Raw genomic sequence first — 21,125 nt, 5'->3', positions numbered from 1 at the left:
TTCTCTTAGTCTCGAGTGAGCAATCATTGATTGGGTTAGGGCAGTTTTCTGTGTTTGAATGAAGTTTGTGGCAAGGTTTCGACAGGCATGCATGAGTGGACTTCCAAGGTTTCAACAAACAAAGAGACTTATGATTAAACCTAACAATTCGTATTATCGTATCGTATAAATTATTACATTTATATCATATTTTACACCAAAATTACATATCACAATTTTTGTGAATATGAAAATATAAAATATAATTTTTTGATTTTATTAAATCTTTTTATGATTTTTTTAAAATTTTAAATCATATTATCTTTATATACTTTATTCGTATTATGTTTATATCATGTCACCGTATAATATTTTAAATTATCAGATCTACTTATGAGTCCATAGCAAAATAAATTATTTCATATTTTAAAAATACACATGATACGTGTAGTTGAAGCCAAAGATATCTTCTCAACTTTCTATACATTTACATATGTAATTTATAACCATGGTGAAAATTAGATAACAAAAGTATTTGAATGGGTTAACTAATAACCAAATAAAGCTCACTCATCCTCCTATAGTAATACTATTCCTTTGATATAGCTAGCTCTTCATTTAGGACATTTTAAGCAGAAAACGAGAGAAAGCATGAAGAATGCCTTGTGAATTTCCGCTGTTAGTTTTTGTTTCAGTTGAGTCAAGGTCCTCTCATCTTCTCAACAATATGCCTACTCTTTTCTTCAATGTGACGCCTCTTTTCTTCAAGTTTCTCTCCCATTTTCTTCCCCAAGTCAAGCATCCTTGCCCTCCTCCCCATCTTCTTTGCCCTCGAATCATTCTCATCAATTACATCACTCAGCCTTTCAACCTCTGTCAAAGACCTAGATAATGACTGAGAATCCAAAGCTTCCTGTCTATTCTGCTGGCCTGCTTCATCAGTTGCAAGAAGGGGAGTTTTTAGATCTTGCAAGGACTTATTCCTTACAGTAGAAGAAGAAGAAGAAGACACCTCAGAGCCTGATGACGGTATGGCTTTTGGCTCAATGACTGGCAGCTGAAAGGAATCCGCATTTGGCTTTAGATGCTTGCTTTCTGGATGAGAACTCGAGGATCTACTATTTTCCTTTGCTTTTGATTCAGTAAGTTGAGGACCTAGAGCTTCACGCACAATGTTATTATCAGCAACTGCTTCTTGATTAAGCCATATATATGGGGCAACTTTCCTTGGGACCCAATCATCTTTTTCTGCTAACATCCAGGGAATGCAAACACTTTCACAGTTTGGAAGCACCATAGTTTCCCGTATAGCTGCCTGCGCAAGTGACGGAACCATCAGCAGAAGCCTACTCGGCAGTTTTCTTTCATTGGATCAATGCTAAGTCCAGCAATGAAAATTGAGACAAATAGCTCATTATATGTTTTCTATAGCTGGGGCAATGCCCAGAGGCAAGAGATAAAAGATCATACTCAGGGAAAATACTTTACATAGGCATGAGTTGACTTGTAAGAAGATGATTGTGATTGACCAAAATAATATTATATAAACAATTGAAGGGGCAAATTTAGCCAACAAAACTTAACAATATGAACAATCAAGAACCATACCATCTTCAATCTCAGTATTCCAAAATATGTCTATGCAATAGAAGATTAGAAAAAGATATGACGTGCAGCAAACACCCTAACAAGTGGAAATGTGGTAAAACAAAATACTCCAAGATTTTCCTATTTGCTGAACAAAGTGTGTATCAGCATAAAAGGAGAAAGATAAAAGTTGGATAAAATACAGTAACAAAGTTAAAATCTTTTCTTTCTTAAAACACTAGGGAACATAAAGTGTATTAGAAAAGACAGTAGGACTGTAAGCCTTCTCCTTCTCTTGCTAGGGGAGGGGTGGTGGGGAGAGAATTTATATTAATAATACATAATGTCAATTTCTTAGTTTGGTATTGCAAGTTAGATAAGATCAACTCAGCTGATAAAATTACTTTAAAACCAAATAAACTTGCAATAATAAATATAAAACTAGGGACACATATCTTTTCATCTTCTTTTGTGTTTCACATGCACTTGAAAAAAAAGAGACAACTAATCACTTCTTTTTATTCAAAACCAAATAAAATTACAATAATAAATATAAAAGTAGGGACACATGTCTTTTCATTTTATTTTTTTTTGTTTCACATGCTCGTGCAAAAAAAAGACAACTAATCACTTCTTTTTAATCAATAATCACGTAACTTCCTCTTTTCTTTTAAAACACAATTCCATTTTTTTATAAACATCTTTTTTACTCTTCCACAAGGAAATTTTAATTAAGCCAACTAAGGAATAAAACAAAATAATAAGAAATACGTTTCTCTTCCAGCAATATGTCACTATGTAACAAATGATATTCATACCTTAAACCGACTGATCAAGAATAAAGCAATATGTGTACTAGTAATCTTGTGTTCCCCAACAGAAGACTCAAGGTCAAACTCTATATCAGGCATGGATGTGAAGCCAAACCATAACTGATCAGAAGGAGGTGGCTTTATATATAACCGCAATGTTCCTCGAAGAGATGCAACCTTTATTGACAAAGACAAAGGCACCTACAGTTTGATATATCAATTAGTTTAAGCACATAAAAGAAAACATTTTCTTTTCAGTGACAGATGTTATGGAATAAATTTTAATAGTGATATATTAATAGTACGTTCAACTCATTATAACATGATGAAACATCCATATAGTAGCAGTTTTTTGTTTACATAGTTTACTAGTCCATCCATAATCCATTTGATGACCTGGGATAACGCTAATACACAAATATCAGCTGAGTTTGTTAAGAACATTATGGCATGACAAATCATTACATTAATAATATATGAACCATCCTACTGAGATTGAGGGGCCGAATCAGAAGCCCCTACAACAACAAATGAATCATATTTTTGCTTCAGCAAATCTCATTTGCCTGCTTTCTGATCTTCATGATCTGAGTTTTTTAATTGTCAACCAAATTCAAGAATCATTTTCCTATTGAAATATGATTATTTGGTTAAAATCTCTATTTTGTAATGGTTTACTCGTCTGGTTTCATATGATTTTCTGCAGGCTACTAGCCTCACTAGTCAGATCCAGATGCTTAAATTTCTAATATTCCAAGACATAACCCTCCTTGCCATTGATCAGAAACCCCAGAATCACAAATCAAAGCCTGCTATTGCCCTTCAATTACAATTCACAGCAACATACACAGACCCATAGCTTCAAATTTGCTACAATATTTCATATTTTTAAACCATTCCCAATTCATAAAAGCCAGTTTCCACAAAATCAGCTGGAAACAATCATGACACCTAAATGCTAATCCAAAAGCACATATGCTAATTGCTTCCGGCAATAATTTCAGCAGCCCTGACCTCCTAATCCAGTAACATGTTTGATCTATCCAACAATATAACAGTTCCACTCTTATGATTGTATTATTCTTATTACTGATATTTTTCAATCAAACTGAACTAACTATTACTCCCTCCATCCCAAAAAAACTTGTTGCAAGTTGACTTTTTATTGGTAAAAGATTTAAAACTTTGACCCTTTTGTATTTTATTTTTGTAAAAGATAAAATATGAATAATATTTTCTAAAAACTTTGAATGAGCTAGTTTTCAAATATATTTTATAAAATTTAACTAATTAGAATATTTAAAATGATAGAGGTCAAAGTTGAAAATTTTTTGATCAAAGCAAAGTCAGCATATGACAATTTTTACAGAGTATTTGATTCCCTTTTCCCGTTACTAAACCAGATGATGTTCAACTAAACTAACTTATGATTGTTTTGCATCATTTCACAATCTCTTTTTTTCTTCCTCATATTTCAGAATATCATTTTTTGTATTTGAAGTATCTTGCCATATCTTGTTATATATTGTATCCTAATTTTTAAAAAATCTGACATGTTCCCATATCCGTATTGTGTCGTACTTGTGTCATGTGTCCATGTTTATGCTCCAGTACTACAATTAATTAATGCATTTAACCTAGGAAGCACGAATACAGATGCGGAAAAGGGTACAACATGATATGAATACAATGACACAACAACTTTTGAAAAATTAGGACATGACACAGTGGGATCCAACAATAAAATATAAATTTAATGTGTATAATTTAATTAATTATTCATTAGAAAATATTTTAAAATAAATTTTTATTAATTTTTATATAAATTTAGACGGTATGCATTAAAATCTATCAAATATATTAATTGATAAATTATAGCATTTTGTTATCATAGAGTCTTCAGATAATTTTACTATAACTTAAATAAAATTATGGCATTTTGTTTCATCTAGTCAATTGTTTTGTAAGCCTAAAATTCTAACGCAATAAGCTTTAAAACCTTCCACCCAAAAGCCCATTTGAGCCAACCCAATTTTATACTTAAGCCCTATCTCTATTAACTCATTTCTCATCTTCTTCTCCAGAACACCAGCGTTGCATCTCCAACTCCATCTTCTTTAACAACAGATGCATCTCCTTCAACTCCATATTCTTTAGCAGCTGCAGCATCTCCTTTCATTCCATGTGTCACATAATCTTCTAACCAACATTTCACCTCTAATTTGAGTCTCAGCTGTGTAGAACAACATCACTCAATCCCAAAGGAAGATTGAATTGTTTTATACTTCTCTCCCTCTTTTCTTCTGTCTCTCTTTCAATTTTTGTAACTTAATCCACATTGTATCCAAAATAACAAATTCATTTGTTTAATTTTTCAATGTATTGGGAAGTATAAAACACCTATCCAGCAATGTACGGCATATCCATGTCAGACATAGAAACAACACGAATATGTGGAGGGTATATCTGTTTCTGTGCTTCATAACATGCAACTAAAGTTTTCTATGATATTTGGATACCAGCCAAAAGATATTTTGCGGAATGACTATAAAATTCTTCAATTTGCAAGTTCCTAGACCACTATATATTTAGGGATAAAATATTTTCAGTTTAAATCAATGTTAATATAATTCTTCCGCAATTACATGACTACCTTCATGAATAGTGCTAGTTGCACCTTCTTATCACTGAATCTCTTCTCTTATCACTTCTTATGGTGCATAGATGAATCTCAACATTTTCATTTTTGTGGGAATCCTCTTCTAAAGTATCCTTTGCTAACAAACTAATATCCAAATGTCTTATGCTATGTTCAATAGCATACTATTTAGATGCAGAAAGGATAGGTTACCTTATTCTACATTCAATTGAGAAACAAAATAAGGGTTCCCTCTAGATCCTCAAATACCAGGTTGAAAGAATTTCAATTGGCAGCTATAAAGTTCTTTCTTCAATTTGCAAGATCTTAAACTATCTATTTTTAGCTAAATTATAAATTGGAGATGGAGGTGTTCGTTTACATTAATATTCAAAAGTTTCTTCTTTAATTACATAAATACCTTCATAACCATTGAATGCCATTTTTATGAGTTCCTTTAAGCAGAAACACCTATACGTATAAAGAGATTATACACAAACCTGTGAAACTTGTTTGGCTAAGGAATTTAGTACAGACTTCCATTGAGACACATAACTTGTTGCCGATGTAGTTTTAGAGCCTTTTAGACCATCTGAAACCCGAAAAGAGTGAAATCAAAGGATGAAAATAACACACTTCTCCTAGCCAGATTAACAGAAAGCAAAAACAGACAAGCAGAGGATCAATTCAGAATTATAGTTAGATGAATTAGGTGAAGCTACAAAAGGGGTGCTTTTCAAAGAGCAGCCCACAAAGTAAAAGATATGTCAACTTTGAATAAAGAAAAGTGGTGGAAACAAAGTGAAATGTTGAACTCATTAGGGTAGAAAATTAAAGAGTGGAAAGAAATGAAAAGAGGATAAAAAACGTTATGCATACATTCCTCTCCTAAACCACTTTGTAGATCTACAAAATGTAGATAGATTGGAAGATAAAGGAAACTAACTAACACAATTTACTAGAATTTTACAAATACATCAATGAAGTTCATCAATAAATCGAGGATATAAATTTCTATTATTGTAAAATCATCTCGTTTCTCTCCTCAGCTAAAATACAAACAACTAGAGAGAGATAATTTCAACTAAGAAAATCTTCATTTCTCTCCTGTTATTTCTTTTTTTTAAGTGTCTTTCCGTGTCGGATAAGGAGATAGCGAATGAAGTCAAGGTACCAACCATAACAGTTCCATGAGCATATATTTAGGATCAAATAAAAGCAGAACCATAAGGTGCAATATAGTTTTAGACTGCCCTAATGGAGCCATAAAAGCAGACTTCAGAAAAGATCTCTGGCAAAGAATGCGGAGAAGAATTTAGAGATTAACTTACATAAGATTTTATATTGTTATTCGATTGTATTTATTGGGCCCAATGTTATATTTTTTATTTTACATTAAAATTACAGTTTAGTATCTAAGCTTGGTTTTCTTTATACTACTAGGCTTTGTATTTAAGTCAAGTTTGTTAATTTTCTACTTGGAATCTAAGTATCTTAAGTCCTACTAGGAATCGGGGTTCTAGTTCTTTTAGCATTAGGGTGGGTAGGACACTATTTAAATAATACTCTTTCTTTTTAAAGATAGATTATTTTGAAGATATTTTCAGCATTATTGCTACTGTTACTGTGTGATGCAATCAATCTTAGGTGACTCCTAAGGAATCCTAGGTATGATGCAATCAAAGAACCCTGGATGTGAAGCTTAGGGGTCTTTTCTTTATTCAATTTTTTCCTGTTTTGATTAAGAATTTCAGAGCATAATTTAACTATAAACGCTAGCCTCATACTCTCAAATCCTACCTTCAACACTGTGCTAAGCTGTCCTACATCAGTCTCATCTCAGCTTTGAAATAAGAAGCATAAATTTTTTTAAGGGAAAATTCCTCAAATCAATTAACTATGGCTAATTCCCTTTGCATAACTCTTTCATGGTTTACTGGACCTCAAATGACAAAGCTGACTACTAGGCTAATGTAGGTAATCTTATACAAACAGATTTCAAGAAACCAAGAAAGTAGGTGTTTCATAAACATTTGGGAATAGGCATCTCATACGCATACTACTGCTTCTCTACATAAACCTCCTGAACAGAGAGGGACATCATTAATGGAAAGATACCAAGAGAAAACAACACCAGACACAGATTTGGAGTCAGCAAGGCCTTCCATCTAGGAATTTCTTCAAGTAGTGATTTATAAGCTCCTATAGTGGGTGCAAATTTTGATCTTTGCCAACGTTTGTCCAAGTGTTTTCAACATAAATGGAAATACATGTTTTTTGACAATTACTACATAATTAAACAATTAACAAACCACATTTATGTATCACACAGATCTGTTGAGCCATGTTGATGGGGAAGTGCATAAATATTCAATATCATTAGTATACTAACCAACTTTAGGTTCAACCTCATCCTCTTTAGGAAGATTCAAATGCTTTCCAAAATGCTCAAAGCCTTCAAGAAGGTCTGAAGACATATTCTCAACAGAATTTGATTCTGAATTTGTATCTACTATGCCTTTTTGAAAGTCTAGGTCACGAACTTCAAGTCTTGTCTCAACATCTAACAGAATTCCACCAGAATATTCAGCATCAACTTCAAATGCCCATACCTCATTCATGTCTGTGGCAAGGAGCCTCATCGCATGGATATAAGGTGGGAGATTCCCAATGTCTATGTCAGTACAAATGACTTCACCTATGTAACTAGGGGTCCTCATATTGGACAATGTTCTCTGTTATATCAAATCATAAAAATAATCAGAACTTTCTTCGAATGCACGTTCAAATACTTTTCAGAAGAGCTATTTAAATAAAAAAGAAGAAGGTAAAATGGCCATTGAATATCTGAATCAAAACATCAATGCAGCAATAATAGTACATACAAGAGAAATGTATTCTGCATTGACAACCAAAATACTGGATAAAAACCAGAAATTTGCCATCCCAGGTAAATGTACGAATAAAAGGAGAGGTTGAACCAAGAAACTAAAAATACAACCCTTGAAAAAAAGAACAAAACAAGTTTCTTTTCTCCTTTTTTGGCATGAAAATAAATCAAATACTCAAGATGCAATTTTTTTAACAACAAAAAAAAAATGTAAACATAACTATACCTAGCAGCAGAAAATAAGTTCCATTTTATCCTTCAGCAGGGTGGAATCAAACAAGCAGAGCCAGAGTAGACTGAATCAAAACATACAACTAATGAACCAACAAGAAACATGAAGAAGCAAAACCACGCACAAACAAAAAAGAAAAACACCAAGTCTGAATTTAGTGACTGTCCAACCTGAATCCGTGTTTGAAAGGAACTTTTCAACCCTTCATTGCCTTTGATATCAAAAAAGATTCGAGAAATTAACAAGTTCCAACAGAGTGTTCCTTCATCGAAATTAAGTCTGTCTTGTTCAGAATCAGCATCAGAAGCAACAGAAGTACAACTTTGACTTGCTGAACGAGGAAAACCATGTGGTAATGTAAATGCAATATTTTCTTCAGTCGAACTATTAGTCACCTTGTTTGTCACTGAATCTTGGAATGGAGGCTGTTTCTCACAAGCCTTTCTCTCTTCACGGGCAGACTGAGAAGTCCAAATTCCCTTATTTTCTATACCAGGTTTTGATGTCTTTCTTGACAGCTTTCTCCAAAATAATCTAACTTTTGATGAAGATACATCAAACCTATTTCCCTTATCTGTTGGCTCAGCACTGAAACCTAAGGAGGGTTTCATAAATGAGGGATATCCAGCATTCAAAGATGCCAGGTAAGCATGGAAGTCCACATTCAACTTGGTGAACCAGTTCAGCTTTTCTTTGTCCTCACATGAAGCAAGACGAAGACCTTTGCACCATGACTCCTTCTCCGAGGAAGTCTCCAGATACAGGTAAATGATTTTACCGCCATTGTAGATTGGCGAAGTCTTGCTTTCCACTTTTATGGGAAATCTCTTGGCCCTGTCAAACCATCAATACAAGGCAAAGGAATGAAGCAACGTCAAAATTTTGAAGGTGCATAACTAGAACGACAGGTTAGATTATGTCACATCAGAATGGTATAGTATGACATGAAGGTGGCAAACCAAGTGTGGCACATACATTCTTCAGAATGACAATGATGTCATGTCAACAAAACCTTTATTTCACAGAATGAGAAAATAATCACTGATGTTACTGTTTGACTCATTGCGGACATAATAATTTGCAGAGGGATAAGTTGATAGTTTTGAAAAGAATTCCTTTTGAAATCCAATCTTTGAACTTACAACCTAAAGCAAAAGGATGGGATGTGTTAGGAGCATTTTGTGGTCCAAGTATTTTGCCCTAGAATGTGAGTCATCAAACGGGAGCAATTTTGTTAATTTGACCCAAGCTAACATATCAAGCCAACCTGAAGTCCCGGGCTCCACATCACTACCTCAGCTGACCACTTGATATCATGTGGAAATGCTGACTTGTCACCTCCAATTGGGTCGTTGGCTGCCAGCTCAACTCTGGCCAGCAACGTCAGCCCTAACACTGTGACTTGGACCTGGGGCAACCTATGTCCAACACCCTCACTACACAGGTATAAATAACCCCACTCCTATAGATATAACCAATTCATTCTTTCATATCTACTTTCCAGTTTTCTCTCCTTCTCATTCCAAGCACTGACTTAAGTGTTGGTGTACAAACGCCAGAAAAACCTCCGGCCTTTGCTATCAACCGACCTGTCACAAGACCAACTTGTGATTTCAGGTTTCTGCACTCACCAAGAGAGCTCGGCACCAGCAGGATGGATAGGCTTGAGATTGAAGTAAGAAATGGTGTTCTAAATACATGGGCATTGAAACAAGAAATAAAAGTGAAAGAAAGGGGCACAATACCATTTCCTTGAGGGTAAGTTAGTAGCAGAAACAGCCTCAATGACGCAGCCCTTGAGGGGAATAGTTGTGCGGGAAGCATCAGAATGTGTCAAAATAAGGTTGGTGTGTTGGATTTTGGCATGTTTTCGAGCAGGAGTAACCTCCAACGGCATGTCCTTTTTCCGCTTGTGCTCTCTGGGTGGAATTTTGTCCGATTCAAGAACCCAGACAATCCCCTAAGACAGGACAGAAATGAAGTAAAAATCTTAGATAGAAAAAAATCAGAGCCAAGAGAGGAGATGGGGAAATACCTGCTTGATAGAAAAAAATCAGAGCCAAGAGAGGAGATGGGGAAATACCTGCTTGTTGTAAGGGAAATCAAGGGACAGTTGGGGTTGGGGATTGTGGGCTGCATCAGATTCTTGTTTGATCTTCCGGTTCAATCGATTTAACACAAACAACACTCCCAAGACTTCCAAACTGAGGAATGCAAACACACCGACAACCAACCCAACAACGAACACAATCAACATCCTATCCTTCTTCGATTTGATTCAACTCTTGGGAATGTTTCTCACACTATTTATTCTTTCTTTCTTACGGGGTAAGTTATTTTAGTTAAGAATAAAATAATAAATTCCAAAGGAATTTTGTTTTCTATATTCTCGGCGTGCTTATTCTTTTTTCCTTTATTAATGCACTAGAATAAAAGTTTAAAGCGTAAAAAAAAAAACTTTCCAACCAAAATTCAATAATTATTTGAATTTTTATCATTTTTTTCAATCAATTAAATTTCTAAACATTTATTTTTATTAATTTCATCCTTATTAGACAAAATTGTGGTAAAAATTTTCTTCTAATCAAAAGCTTAAACAACACTTGAGTTGTGTATTATCTAATACGAAAGCAAAAAGATCTATTAAAGTAACAAGCGGTGGCATGCTTAGTTTTTATATTCGGAGCATTTTGTGTCAAATGAGATATTTTATATGTACTTCATCTGACAATTTCTTAATCAAGGATTATACTCAAAAATTCTTTTTTTTTCTCCTAAAAAGATTATTAGGATACAAAAACCATAGATTACAATAACGAAGTAAGGTTTTTTTTCATAATTCAATCTAAATGCCTTTATATGCTCCATCATTAAAGACATGATAATCTTCTATTGGTATTCCATTCAGATAATATGCTATACGTAAAAAAATCATTAATTATCCATAACAATACTATTCTTAGATAAAAAAAAAATTTTGTTTCACATTAGTATTATAACTCCCAACACCATTATTCCACAATATTTGTATCTCATCTATTAAAAGCCTTAAAAAAATATCTATACTTTATGATGGACTACTTTTTTCCAAAATGATCATGCTAAAAGACAAATACAGTTGTTTTATACACATCCATGAAGATAAATTATATACAACAAGCATAACCTGCCAACAATAATAAAATCTTATGGCCAAATGAAATAGACAAAACCATTAACATATAAACCTCATCTCACATTTCAAGATTCAACTGTACAACTGAAAAGGCTGCAAAGCCTTGCAATTAACCTAATGAATGAGCATTCCATTATGACTCCAATTATGTGCATGTAATGTCATAGATTTTGTAATTATTTTTTATATATAAAGCCTTTGAAATCTTGGTATAAGAGACAAGTAATGCAAAATCTTGTAAAGAATTTTCTTTGGTCTTACCTATTTGATTTGCTCGGTTTCTATCGAGGATGACTACATATTGAACAATAAATTAAATTGGCATTCTTTTTATAAAACAAGATGCAATTGTTCTCACATGCATATATTGTTACTAAATCAAATTAAATTTCACCACTTTTTTCTTCATTCGGTGGAAGTTTTTCAATAAATTATCATCTTTTAGAAGTATACCCCTTATCATCATCATGAAACAATTAAAACATGTTTCACTCATATTAAACTGTGACTCGCTATTTAAAAATTGTAACATAGCAACTTGGCCACAACAATTCATCTACATCATTCATCAAAAAACAAAAGTTCGGTGCCTTGGAATTCAGTTGTTACTCCTCAAATCTTGACTTATTACCAAAATTAACACTTGAGTCAAAATTTGAAAATAGAGCATCTATAACCATTTTGGCATATAGATTTTGTTTTTGTACTTGATATATTAAATCAAATTCTTCATCTTTTACTTATTGATGATTACCTTGTTGAACTTCTTTATATGCATACCAATTTGTGTAATCAATGCAAAAATTTTATAATAAAGGTGTTTGTGTACACCATCCAATTGATAAAATTGTTTATTTTAACATTTGGTGCAAAAACATTTAATTCTATCCTATTAACATACTCCGTTTGAGAAAAATACAAAATTTATATACCCTTCAACTCCTTCCACTCCTTTCAAGAACTTATCAATAATGTACCAATATGAGTCTAGTTAATGATAAATGCAAGATCTCTCTCTATCCATTTTTCAATCCTAATTGACTTAAAAAATCACAAAAAAAAATAATAATAAGGACTTCAAATTATTCTAAACATATATGATATATTAGAACTTGTTATCCTAAATATTTAATTATCTATATGAACAAATTCAACATTATGGATTCTCATATGTACAAAGCCCAAAAGATAAAAGTTACATCTCCCGTAACTATGCATGCAAAAAATGTAATGTTCTATTGCAGGAGTGATGAGATATGTTTACAAAAAATACAATCTGTACAATGTATGTTTTATAAAATCATATCATTTACGAATCCACATGCTTGAAGTGCAATGACATACTTTTTGAGTAATAAGATATATTCCTATAACTAATGTAATCATATTTTTATAAAATGCCTTAACATATTATATGCATAATAAAATATATTTACATGAAGTGTAATGCATGTGTTATGCAAATCTAATAAAATCGACACTACCATGAAGTATATGTACAAACTTATTATTTTTAAATGTAAAAAATGATGAGAATGAACATAAAAAAGATCAAATAAATAACTTTCAAAATCAAAGCTTTCGTTCTTTTCTTCATTTTTTTCTATAGAAAGAAATAATAATTCAAGAAAACATTTCCTATAAAAAAAAAAGCACATAAAATGACTAAAATTCAAGAATTTTTTCATGTTTATGCTTTTATTATTTGGCCAATAAACAAAGAAAATAAGAAACCCATCTTTTTTAAAAAAAACATGCTTTTGTTTTTATTAGAAAATAGTAAAAAAATATTTTTTTGAAAATGTAAATTTTAGACAAGCACTAGATGAATCAAAATGCATGTTAAAACAAATTATTGGAAGAAAATTTTTCTTTTGTTTCTTTTTTTTTTTTCAAAATTTTAGCCTTATTTGAGTTATTATTACCCCTAAATACATACTATCCGAATGTTCCTCATGTGTCCTAACTAAAATATTTTTCTACAAGAAGGTTTCACATGACTCTACCCTAAGTTAGCCTTCCTAAGGTTCACTATAAGCTGGGTTAGAATTTGTACATTTAAAAGTTCTTAGATTGTTATTCACATTATCGTCTATTACAGACTAGTAAAGCACTTTGATCATCATCTATTATAAGGTACAAACGAAAAAGATTCAATCTGAGTGAGAGTGTTTCGTTAGCAAATACAAAAGTTATCACCTTACGAGAATGTATCTACTTTACTTCCTCTTACTAGGGACAAAACTCGAGTCTATAACTCATACATACAAGTGAATATACAAAGTGTATGGGAAAATATTACAATTAAAATAATATAAGTAAAGAAAAATAAATGATAAAATCGATGTATGGATGTAACCAATATGCGTTATTTTTCGAAATAATTAAAATGAAAGGAATTAAAATTAAATATCAACTAAACCATTAAATCCAAAACTTCAGATAATGCATGATAAATTTTTTGCCTGACTCTCAAAAGCATTCCAGTAGAGTCACCAAGCTATCACAATGTGTGAGTCAATGAACCTAACCACAAGACATAAAAAACTTTGAAAATTAAGAAAAACAAGAAATCATCAACAATCTTTTTTGTTAAGTGTGATTAGTCACCTAAAAAGTTTATCTTTTAATAAAATCAAAAAATTAATTTGAGCTTTATCCAAAAAATATTTTTGATCTTTGAAAATAGAGTTGGATTCGAGAGTACAATTATGCGTGCGAAAAGATTAACACCCCCACAACGCCCATTAAAAAGCAATACCAATTAACCATATGTTGTTTTGGATGTTGAATAAAATTGGATTTAATTTGAAATTTAATAATAATTCCTTTCATTTTTTGAAAAAGAAAATCAATTTATAAGAATCTTTATTTAGGAATATTGAGAAAAATCTTTAAACTAAAGAATTATCTCAAAATTTTTTAATGTCTAGATAGAATTTAAAGAAAACTTTTTTTGCTTAAGATTCACTATGACATTTCTTAAAAATAAAAAAAAAATTCTTTGGAGATGATAATTATTGATGACTTTTCAACATCTTGTAGACATCGATTTTGTCTGGGTCTACTGTTTTCATTTTCAGTTTAATATTAATAATAATTTTGATAATAATATTAATAATAATATTGATTTAATTAAAAATTAAAACTATTAAAATAATAATTAAAACAAAAAGAAGAAGAGAAGAGGGATAAAAAATAGAAGGATGTTACGACATCGTCGTCGTCCTTATCCAACCCTCGACCCCTATCCAGTCCCCTGTCCAGCCATCAGATCAGACAGTCACCTCTACAACCTACCCCAGCCTACCTACAGCTACCCAGATCCCCATCTATAAAATATCCAGCTTTTTTCCCCTTTCGCTCTCTCAAAAATCGCCAAAAAAAAATCCAGCTCATTTTGTTCCCTAAAAAAAAAAACCCTCTCAGACATAAGCTAAAAACGCAAACAAACCACCCCCAATACCCAAACAGAAAAACCAAAAAAATAACAACACAGTCCTCCCCGTAGAGAGGAACCTCAGCGCCAAGTTTGCCTACAACAAAGAAAAGAGACTGTTAGTACGGGTTTTAAAAAAAAAAGGAAAACAAAAAACTTAGAAAACTTTGAGCCTTAATCTATAATGATCGGGGCTGTTTCTGGCGACAAGAAAGCCAGATCTGAAAAAAAGACGTTGAAGAGAGCTTTCAGAATATTTTTTACATTTTTTTACGATCGAAAACGACTGCCGACGGTGACCCAGGGGCGGCTACGTGACAGTTCAATGATATGACGGCGAGAGAGCTCTGGAGCTCTCCCCAAAGCTCTCTTTTTTTTTTTCTGAAACAGAGGAAAAATGAACCAAAAAAATTTTTTACATTATATATAGAAAAGTAAAGCTCAAAACGACATTGTTTGGGTAGGGAAGGATCCGCGTGTGGACCCAAACCCAACCTAGGGTCTACGTAATCGACCCGCCAACCCGTCTCCTTAGCAGCTCTAAACCAGTTTGATCAGATCGGATCGAACCGCTCCCTAAACCGGCTCGAACCGCTCTTCAGCTGGCTCAACCGAATCGCACGTCGAACAGAACCCTTTTCGGTCCAACCAAACTGTCGTTGACCGGATCGTTAACCAATCTGATTCAAGTAAAAAAAAAATTTTTTTAATTTTTTAATTTTTTTTATATATTATTATTATTGTTATTTTGAGTATTTTTTTATATTTATGCATGATAAATTTTTAAATTTGTTAAGATAAAATTTTAAATTTGTTAGAATAAATATTTAATTATTTTAATAATAATAAAAATGAAAACAAGTAAGATAATAATTAAAAATATATATTAAAAAGGCTCTAAAAAATAATAATAATAAAATAATAATTTTTCTTATTTTTCCTATCTAGATGTTAGAAGGAATCAGAACATATTCTTAAATAAATAATTCTGCCTAGATGTTAGGGAATTATTATTAATAAATTTTCATAAAAAAATATATATGAGAAATTTTCGATTGATTTTCAAAAATCGCTAAAATCGAACTTGCTCCGAAAATTCGTCTAGATATTAGGGATTTTTAGATACGTTCACATTTTCTTAAAAACGAAACCTTAAATACTAATTCTTAAATATCCTAGGATTCTAAAACCCTTAAAATCCAAACCCCTTAAAATCTGAAACCTCCTAAAATCCAAAATCCTTTTAATCTGAAACCCCCTAAAATCCGAACTCTTAAATCAAAACCCCAAACCTCTATTTTTTAAAACTAAAACCCTAAAATCTCCAAACTCTAAAATCAAAATCCTAAACCTTCCATACCCTAAAATTCAAGCTTTAAGACCCTCTAAATCTTAAACCAAACCCTAAAACCCTCAAAACTCAAACCAAAACCCTAAATTTTGAATTTTCAAAATCTTGAAACCCTAACCCTTAAAACCTCTACTCAAGCCCTTACTAAAAACATTCTAAAAATCCTAAAGACACGTATGAGTGTGAAAATCTCATTTGAAATTATTTGTTTTCGAATGCTGCCTAGATGATGGGGTATTTAGGAAACTTTATTTCATTAAGTTTTTCATACGAGTTCTTAATTCACATTAATAATAACTTTAATAAATAAAAAGTATAGCAGTAAATTGAGATCTTAAATATAAACAGTCGCACTTAAGCTCTGCCTAGATGTTGAAAAGTCAAGGTGGTCTCATTATACTTAAGAATCTAATTTTTAAATTGTATTTCATTTTACATGACATTCATTAACATACGTACGTTAGCGTGTTATCATCGATAATTGTCTGCGTTATTCTCTCTTTAATTTTTATTTATTATTTGATGATAAAATATTTTATAATAAAAAAGAATAATACAATTTTTTAAAAAAAATTATAATATTATAAAATAAAACGAAAATAACATCCCAAAGGAAATAATTCTTGGTATTTTACCTAGATGTTGGAGAGTCACCAATAATTATCTTCCACAAAGAGTGTTATTTTTTATTTTAAGGAATGTTGTGTCAAATCTTAAGCGAAAAGAGTTATTTTAAATTCTGCCTAGATGTTGGAGAATTCTTAGATAATTTTTTAACTTAAAGATTTCTTCAATATTCCTAAAAAATGAATTTTAACCAAAATTTATTTTTTAAAATGAAGGGAATTAATGTTGAATTTCGAATTGAAACCATTTTTATCCAACATCGAAAATAGCACATAATTAAATGGTACCAATTTATGGGCATTGTAGGGGTGCTAATCATTTCCCATATGTAACCGACTCCCAGACCCAATCTAGTTTTTCGTAGACTAAAATTTATCTTTTTAATAAACTTTAAACTCATTTTTTATAGTTTTATTAAAAAGATAAACTTTTGGATGGTCAATCACACCCTAATAAATACTGGTAGCGACTCCCTCATTTATTTCGATTTTAAAACTCTTTTACGTCTGATAATCCCAAAATCGTTATAACACATCTAGACAAATTACTAAAAATTATTTCTCTTGAAATATTATTTTAGTTTTATTTTCAGATTCATTTTTTAAGTAACATTTTCCATAAAAAAAATTTTATGCAAAAAAAGGATGATATTACAATTAACAAAGAAAAAATAGTAACAATTAAAAAATATGAGCATATGGAATAAATGCAAATAATAATTTAAAAATAAACATATACAAATGAATGCAGGACAATGAAATACAATTTTGGGATTGTGTTCTTAAATATAAAGAGACCACCCATACTCTCCAACCTTTAAACAGAGTTTGGGTGCAATTATTTATATTTAAGATCCTATTTTTATTTTTATTCTTTTGTTTGATCTTATTATTATTTTTTATTAAGGAATCATATGAAAAACTTAATGAAATAAAATTTTCTAAATACTTCATCCTCTAGGCGACATTTTAGAATAGATTATTTCATATGTGGTTTTCATACAAATCCTTAAATTTTGAAATGATTTTTGGTATTTGGATTGAATTTTGGGTTTGGGTAAATTTTGGATTTAAGTCTTTGTTTTAGGGGTTTAAAGGTTAGAGTTTAGGTCTTGTGTTTAGGGTTTAACATTTTTTATTTTAGGGTTTAAGGTTTAAGATTTAAAGCTTAAGTTTTTGTTTAGGGTTTAGGGTTTTTACGAACTTCTCTAAAATTTTTCACATTTAGACAGACTTTCAAAGCAAGCTCAAATTTCATATTTTTTCTAAAAAATTTGATTTTTATCAATCTTTTGAAAAGATTAATAAAATGCAAATATCAAATATAAATGCATGAACATAATTAAAGATGACATATAAATGATAATTTATAATGCTAATGCACGTAACAAGTCATTAAACAACCAAAAACCAAATATAAACAATGAAGAAATTATTATTATTATTATTATTATTATTATTATTATATGAAAAAAATTCTTTAATTCTCCAACATCTAAACGAAATTTCAAAAAAAATTAATCTTTTAAAATATGAATTGAATTTCCTCAACATTTAGGTAGGGTCTCTAAAATCGTTGTTATCATTATTTTATATAAAACTAATTAAAATTTGAATAAACATAAGATAACTCAAATCTTAAAATTATCAAAATAAATCCATATACTACATTCATATGTTATAGCTAAAAAAATTTTAAATAAACATAAGATAATTCAAATCTTAAAATTTATCAAAGTAAATCCATTTATTACAATCATATGTTATAGCTAAAAAAATAAAAATAAAAAATTTAATCACACGACAATAAACAATAATATTAAATGAGACACAATCAAATCCAAACTTTAGAATAATTGTTGAAACTAGAGCCTTTTGAATCCCTATTTTCCTTCATGGCTTAAAAAATTTTGAGATAATTTTTTTATTTTTTTATCTTTTAAAAAAGTGAGCCCTAAAATAAAGTTTCAATCTTTCAAAAATCACATGATAAAATGATAGAACCATGACCCTAATGAAGCAAATTCTAAAACCTTAAGACTCTATAAGACCCTTTTCTTTTCTTTAACTTCAAAAAGTTTCGAACTTTTAAACAATGTTTATTGATTTATCGTCAAAACAATATATGAAACCTAAAAAAAAAAAACTAAGCTTTTCAGTGAAGAAACATCAGCCAAAGTAAAACTTTCATTTTTAACATTAAACCGATCTTGTGATTTGAAAATGAGGCTTTTGAAATGTTATGCAGGAAGTTAAAAAGAAAAAGAAGAAAGTTCATCATTTGCTTACTGTTTCATGTAGGTGTAACTTTCTTTAGAAAATATTTTTCTTTTGTTATCTCAACTTAAAAAGATGCATTCAATATGAAGACCTAAGCTTTCATAGAATGAAGAATGAAAAATGAAGCTTCTGTAACAATCCTAACACAACAAACACAACAATCACGAAAGAAAACGAATCTTATGCCTATGCACACAACTCGCATGCAAGGAACAAAGCAATAAACATGATGAGATGGACCTTTAAGACTTTAGATACAAACCATGAATGAAGAACAAAATAACAGTCATAATCATCCCTACACAGCAACTACGAACAAATGACAAACACAAGATTTGATAAGGCAGAAAAGCTCCATAACATAAAGAACTTTTTTCCCTTGGATGTAAACATATACTATGATGCCCCCAATCCTACATTCAAAGAATGTGTGAATATGGTATAATATATATATATGTAGATAGTTAAACTCAAACTTATGAGGCACTTTTTATTGGACAAAACCGTGAGACCTTCAAGTCAAAATAGATAATATTTCACAAGTTTGGTGTAGGTCTCCACAAATACCCCATATCACAAGTATGAAAGTTACTATGTGCATAAAAACACACACACAAGGAATAAAAAAACTAAATTTTTTCTATCTTCTTACCAAAGACAGTAATTTTGGCCAAACTTTCACCTTTTTTTGAAACTTTCTTTTTCTAACTTTTTTTCGAGCGTTCTTTTTCTCTTTCAGTAAGCTCTCTTTCTTTTGCTCTCAACTCTCTTTTTCATTTTTTCCTCTAGCAAAACCCCTCTCTTTTTTTCATGCTAAGCTTTCTTTTTTCTTTTTTTTTTCAAGCTTCAAAACCTTACTACTCTTATTCTGTGTGTGTTTTTTTCTTTTGATAAAGACTCTCCCTTTCCTTTTATAAACTCTCTACATTTTTTTTTACACGAATCACCTTCTTGTCCCTTTGTTGCAGCCTAGTTTTCATTTTTGACATTGACTCTCGGCTTGTTTTTAGTCAATTGTCTCTTTTTTTGTCATGCATGCTTTCACATAAAAGAAAAAAGGGCTGTAAATTAATTGAATTTTAACGAATAAATGTATGTTTATGATTTGTTTATTTATTTTTAGAGATATTCATATTTGATTCATGTTCGTTAAAAAAACTGTTCTATTCGTTCATATTCATTCATTTAAATAATAGTTTGTTCACTTTAAGTTCGTGTCTATTCAATTAATTTAAACAAGCTTGTTAGTGAATATTAAACGAACATATTTATACACAATAAACAAACAATAACCAAATAAATTTAAACAAATAAATCCTAAACGAATATAAATGAACCCAAACAAATATAAATGAACCTTAAAATATGATTAAGATAAAAGATAAAAATGTAATTTTATTAATACTATTATAAACAAACAGCAAATAAATAATAAATAAACAATAAATGAATAAGTTTTAAATTAATTTTAAACGAGTTTATTCACAAATATAAACAAATCAAATAAACATTTATTCGTATTCAATTCGTTTAATAAATGAATATAAAAATATTATTAAAAATTATTTGTTAAACTTAATAAATGAATATAAATAAATAAAAATTAAATATATTCACAAATAATTCATCAAAAACTCTATTTATTTATATTTCTAAAAAAGAAATGGCCTTCCTTTCTTCCTTCCACTGTTTTCTTCTTTTGGTTATTTGGCTGCTCCCGACTCCCCCAAACGTTCACGCAAAAAACGATGGGTCTCCCTTTTCTTTTCTTTTTGGGTTCATGTTTTCCGCCTTCATTCTTTATTTTTATTTTTATTTTTTTTGCGATTTGGGCTTCCTTCTTGGGTTTTAATGACTAAATTGGGCTCTTGATTGGAATATGTTTGGGCTACAAGATAAACCTAATTTAAGCTTAAAAACTATATTGACTCACAAAATCAAAATAACTGGACCGCTTAAAATTGATACATCCAAATTTAAATCATTATTGAATATAATAAAATTATTTCAAATAAAATTAGATGTCTACACCTATTAAGATTAGAAATAAGCCAATCATGTAATGGTAATGAATGGACTATTTTACATACGTAATTAAAATTCAACACAAACAATA

The 21,125-nt window shown here is 30.6% G+C and overlaps 1 protein-coding gene across 2 annotated transcripts; it reads right to left on the bottom strand.

Annotated features, from left to right (window-relative positions):
* Positions 1 to 425: 425 nt before the first annotated feature.
* Positions 426 to 10,418, bottom strand: LOC111280366 (uncharacterized). 2 transcript variants are annotated; one of them, XM_022867681.2, is made up of 7 exons: positions 10,222 to 10,418; positions 9,884 to 10,098; positions 8,309 to 8,972; positions 7,409 to 7,751; positions 5,517 to 5,608; positions 2,385 to 2,579; positions 426 to 1,294 (listed from the first exon to the last, which is right to left on the bottom strand). In XM_022867681.2, the coding sequence occupies exons 1-7, from the start codon at positions 10,393 to 10,395 to the stop codon at positions 680 to 682; spliced, it is 2,298 nt and encodes a 765-aa protein (XP_022723416.2). In that variant the 5' UTR covers positions 10,396 to 10,418; the 3' UTR covers positions 426 to 679. The 2 variants fall into 2 exon arrangements, with proteins under 2 accessions (XP_022723416.2, XP_089612999.1); XM_089756873.1 differs by lacking the exon at positions 2,385 to 2,579.
* Between the last annotated feature and the right edge of the window lie 10,707 nt (positions 10,419 to 21,125).

The sequence above is a fragment of the Durio zibethinus genome, chromosome 28 (assembly GCF_047325235.1).
Source record: "Durio zibethinus cultivar Kanyao isolate XHJ-2024 chromosome 28, ASM4732523v1, whole genome shotgun sequence".
Lineage (NCBI taxonomy): Eukaryota > Viridiplantae > Streptophyta > Magnoliopsida > Malvales > Malvaceae > Durio > Durio zibethinus.
The sequence above is the reverse complement of the archived record's forward strand: the minus strand, read 5'-3'. Positions and strand labels throughout refer to the sequence as shown.

Bases quoted from the DNA above. Each gene is read 5' to 3' on its own strand.
- LOC111280366 (XM_022867681.2), bottom strand. From the start codon at position 10,395: ATGTTGATTGTGTTCGTTGTTGGGTTGGTTGTCGGTGTGTTTGCATTC. The intron at 10,099-10,221 runs GTATTTCCCCAT...GTCCTGTCTTAG, and splicing joins ATTTCCCTTACAACAAGCAG to GGGATTGTCTGGGTTCTTGA. The intron at 2,580-5,516 runs GTTTGTGTATAA...ATCAAACTGTAG, and splicing joins TAGCCAAACAAGTTTCACAG to GTGCCTTTGTCTTTGTCAAT.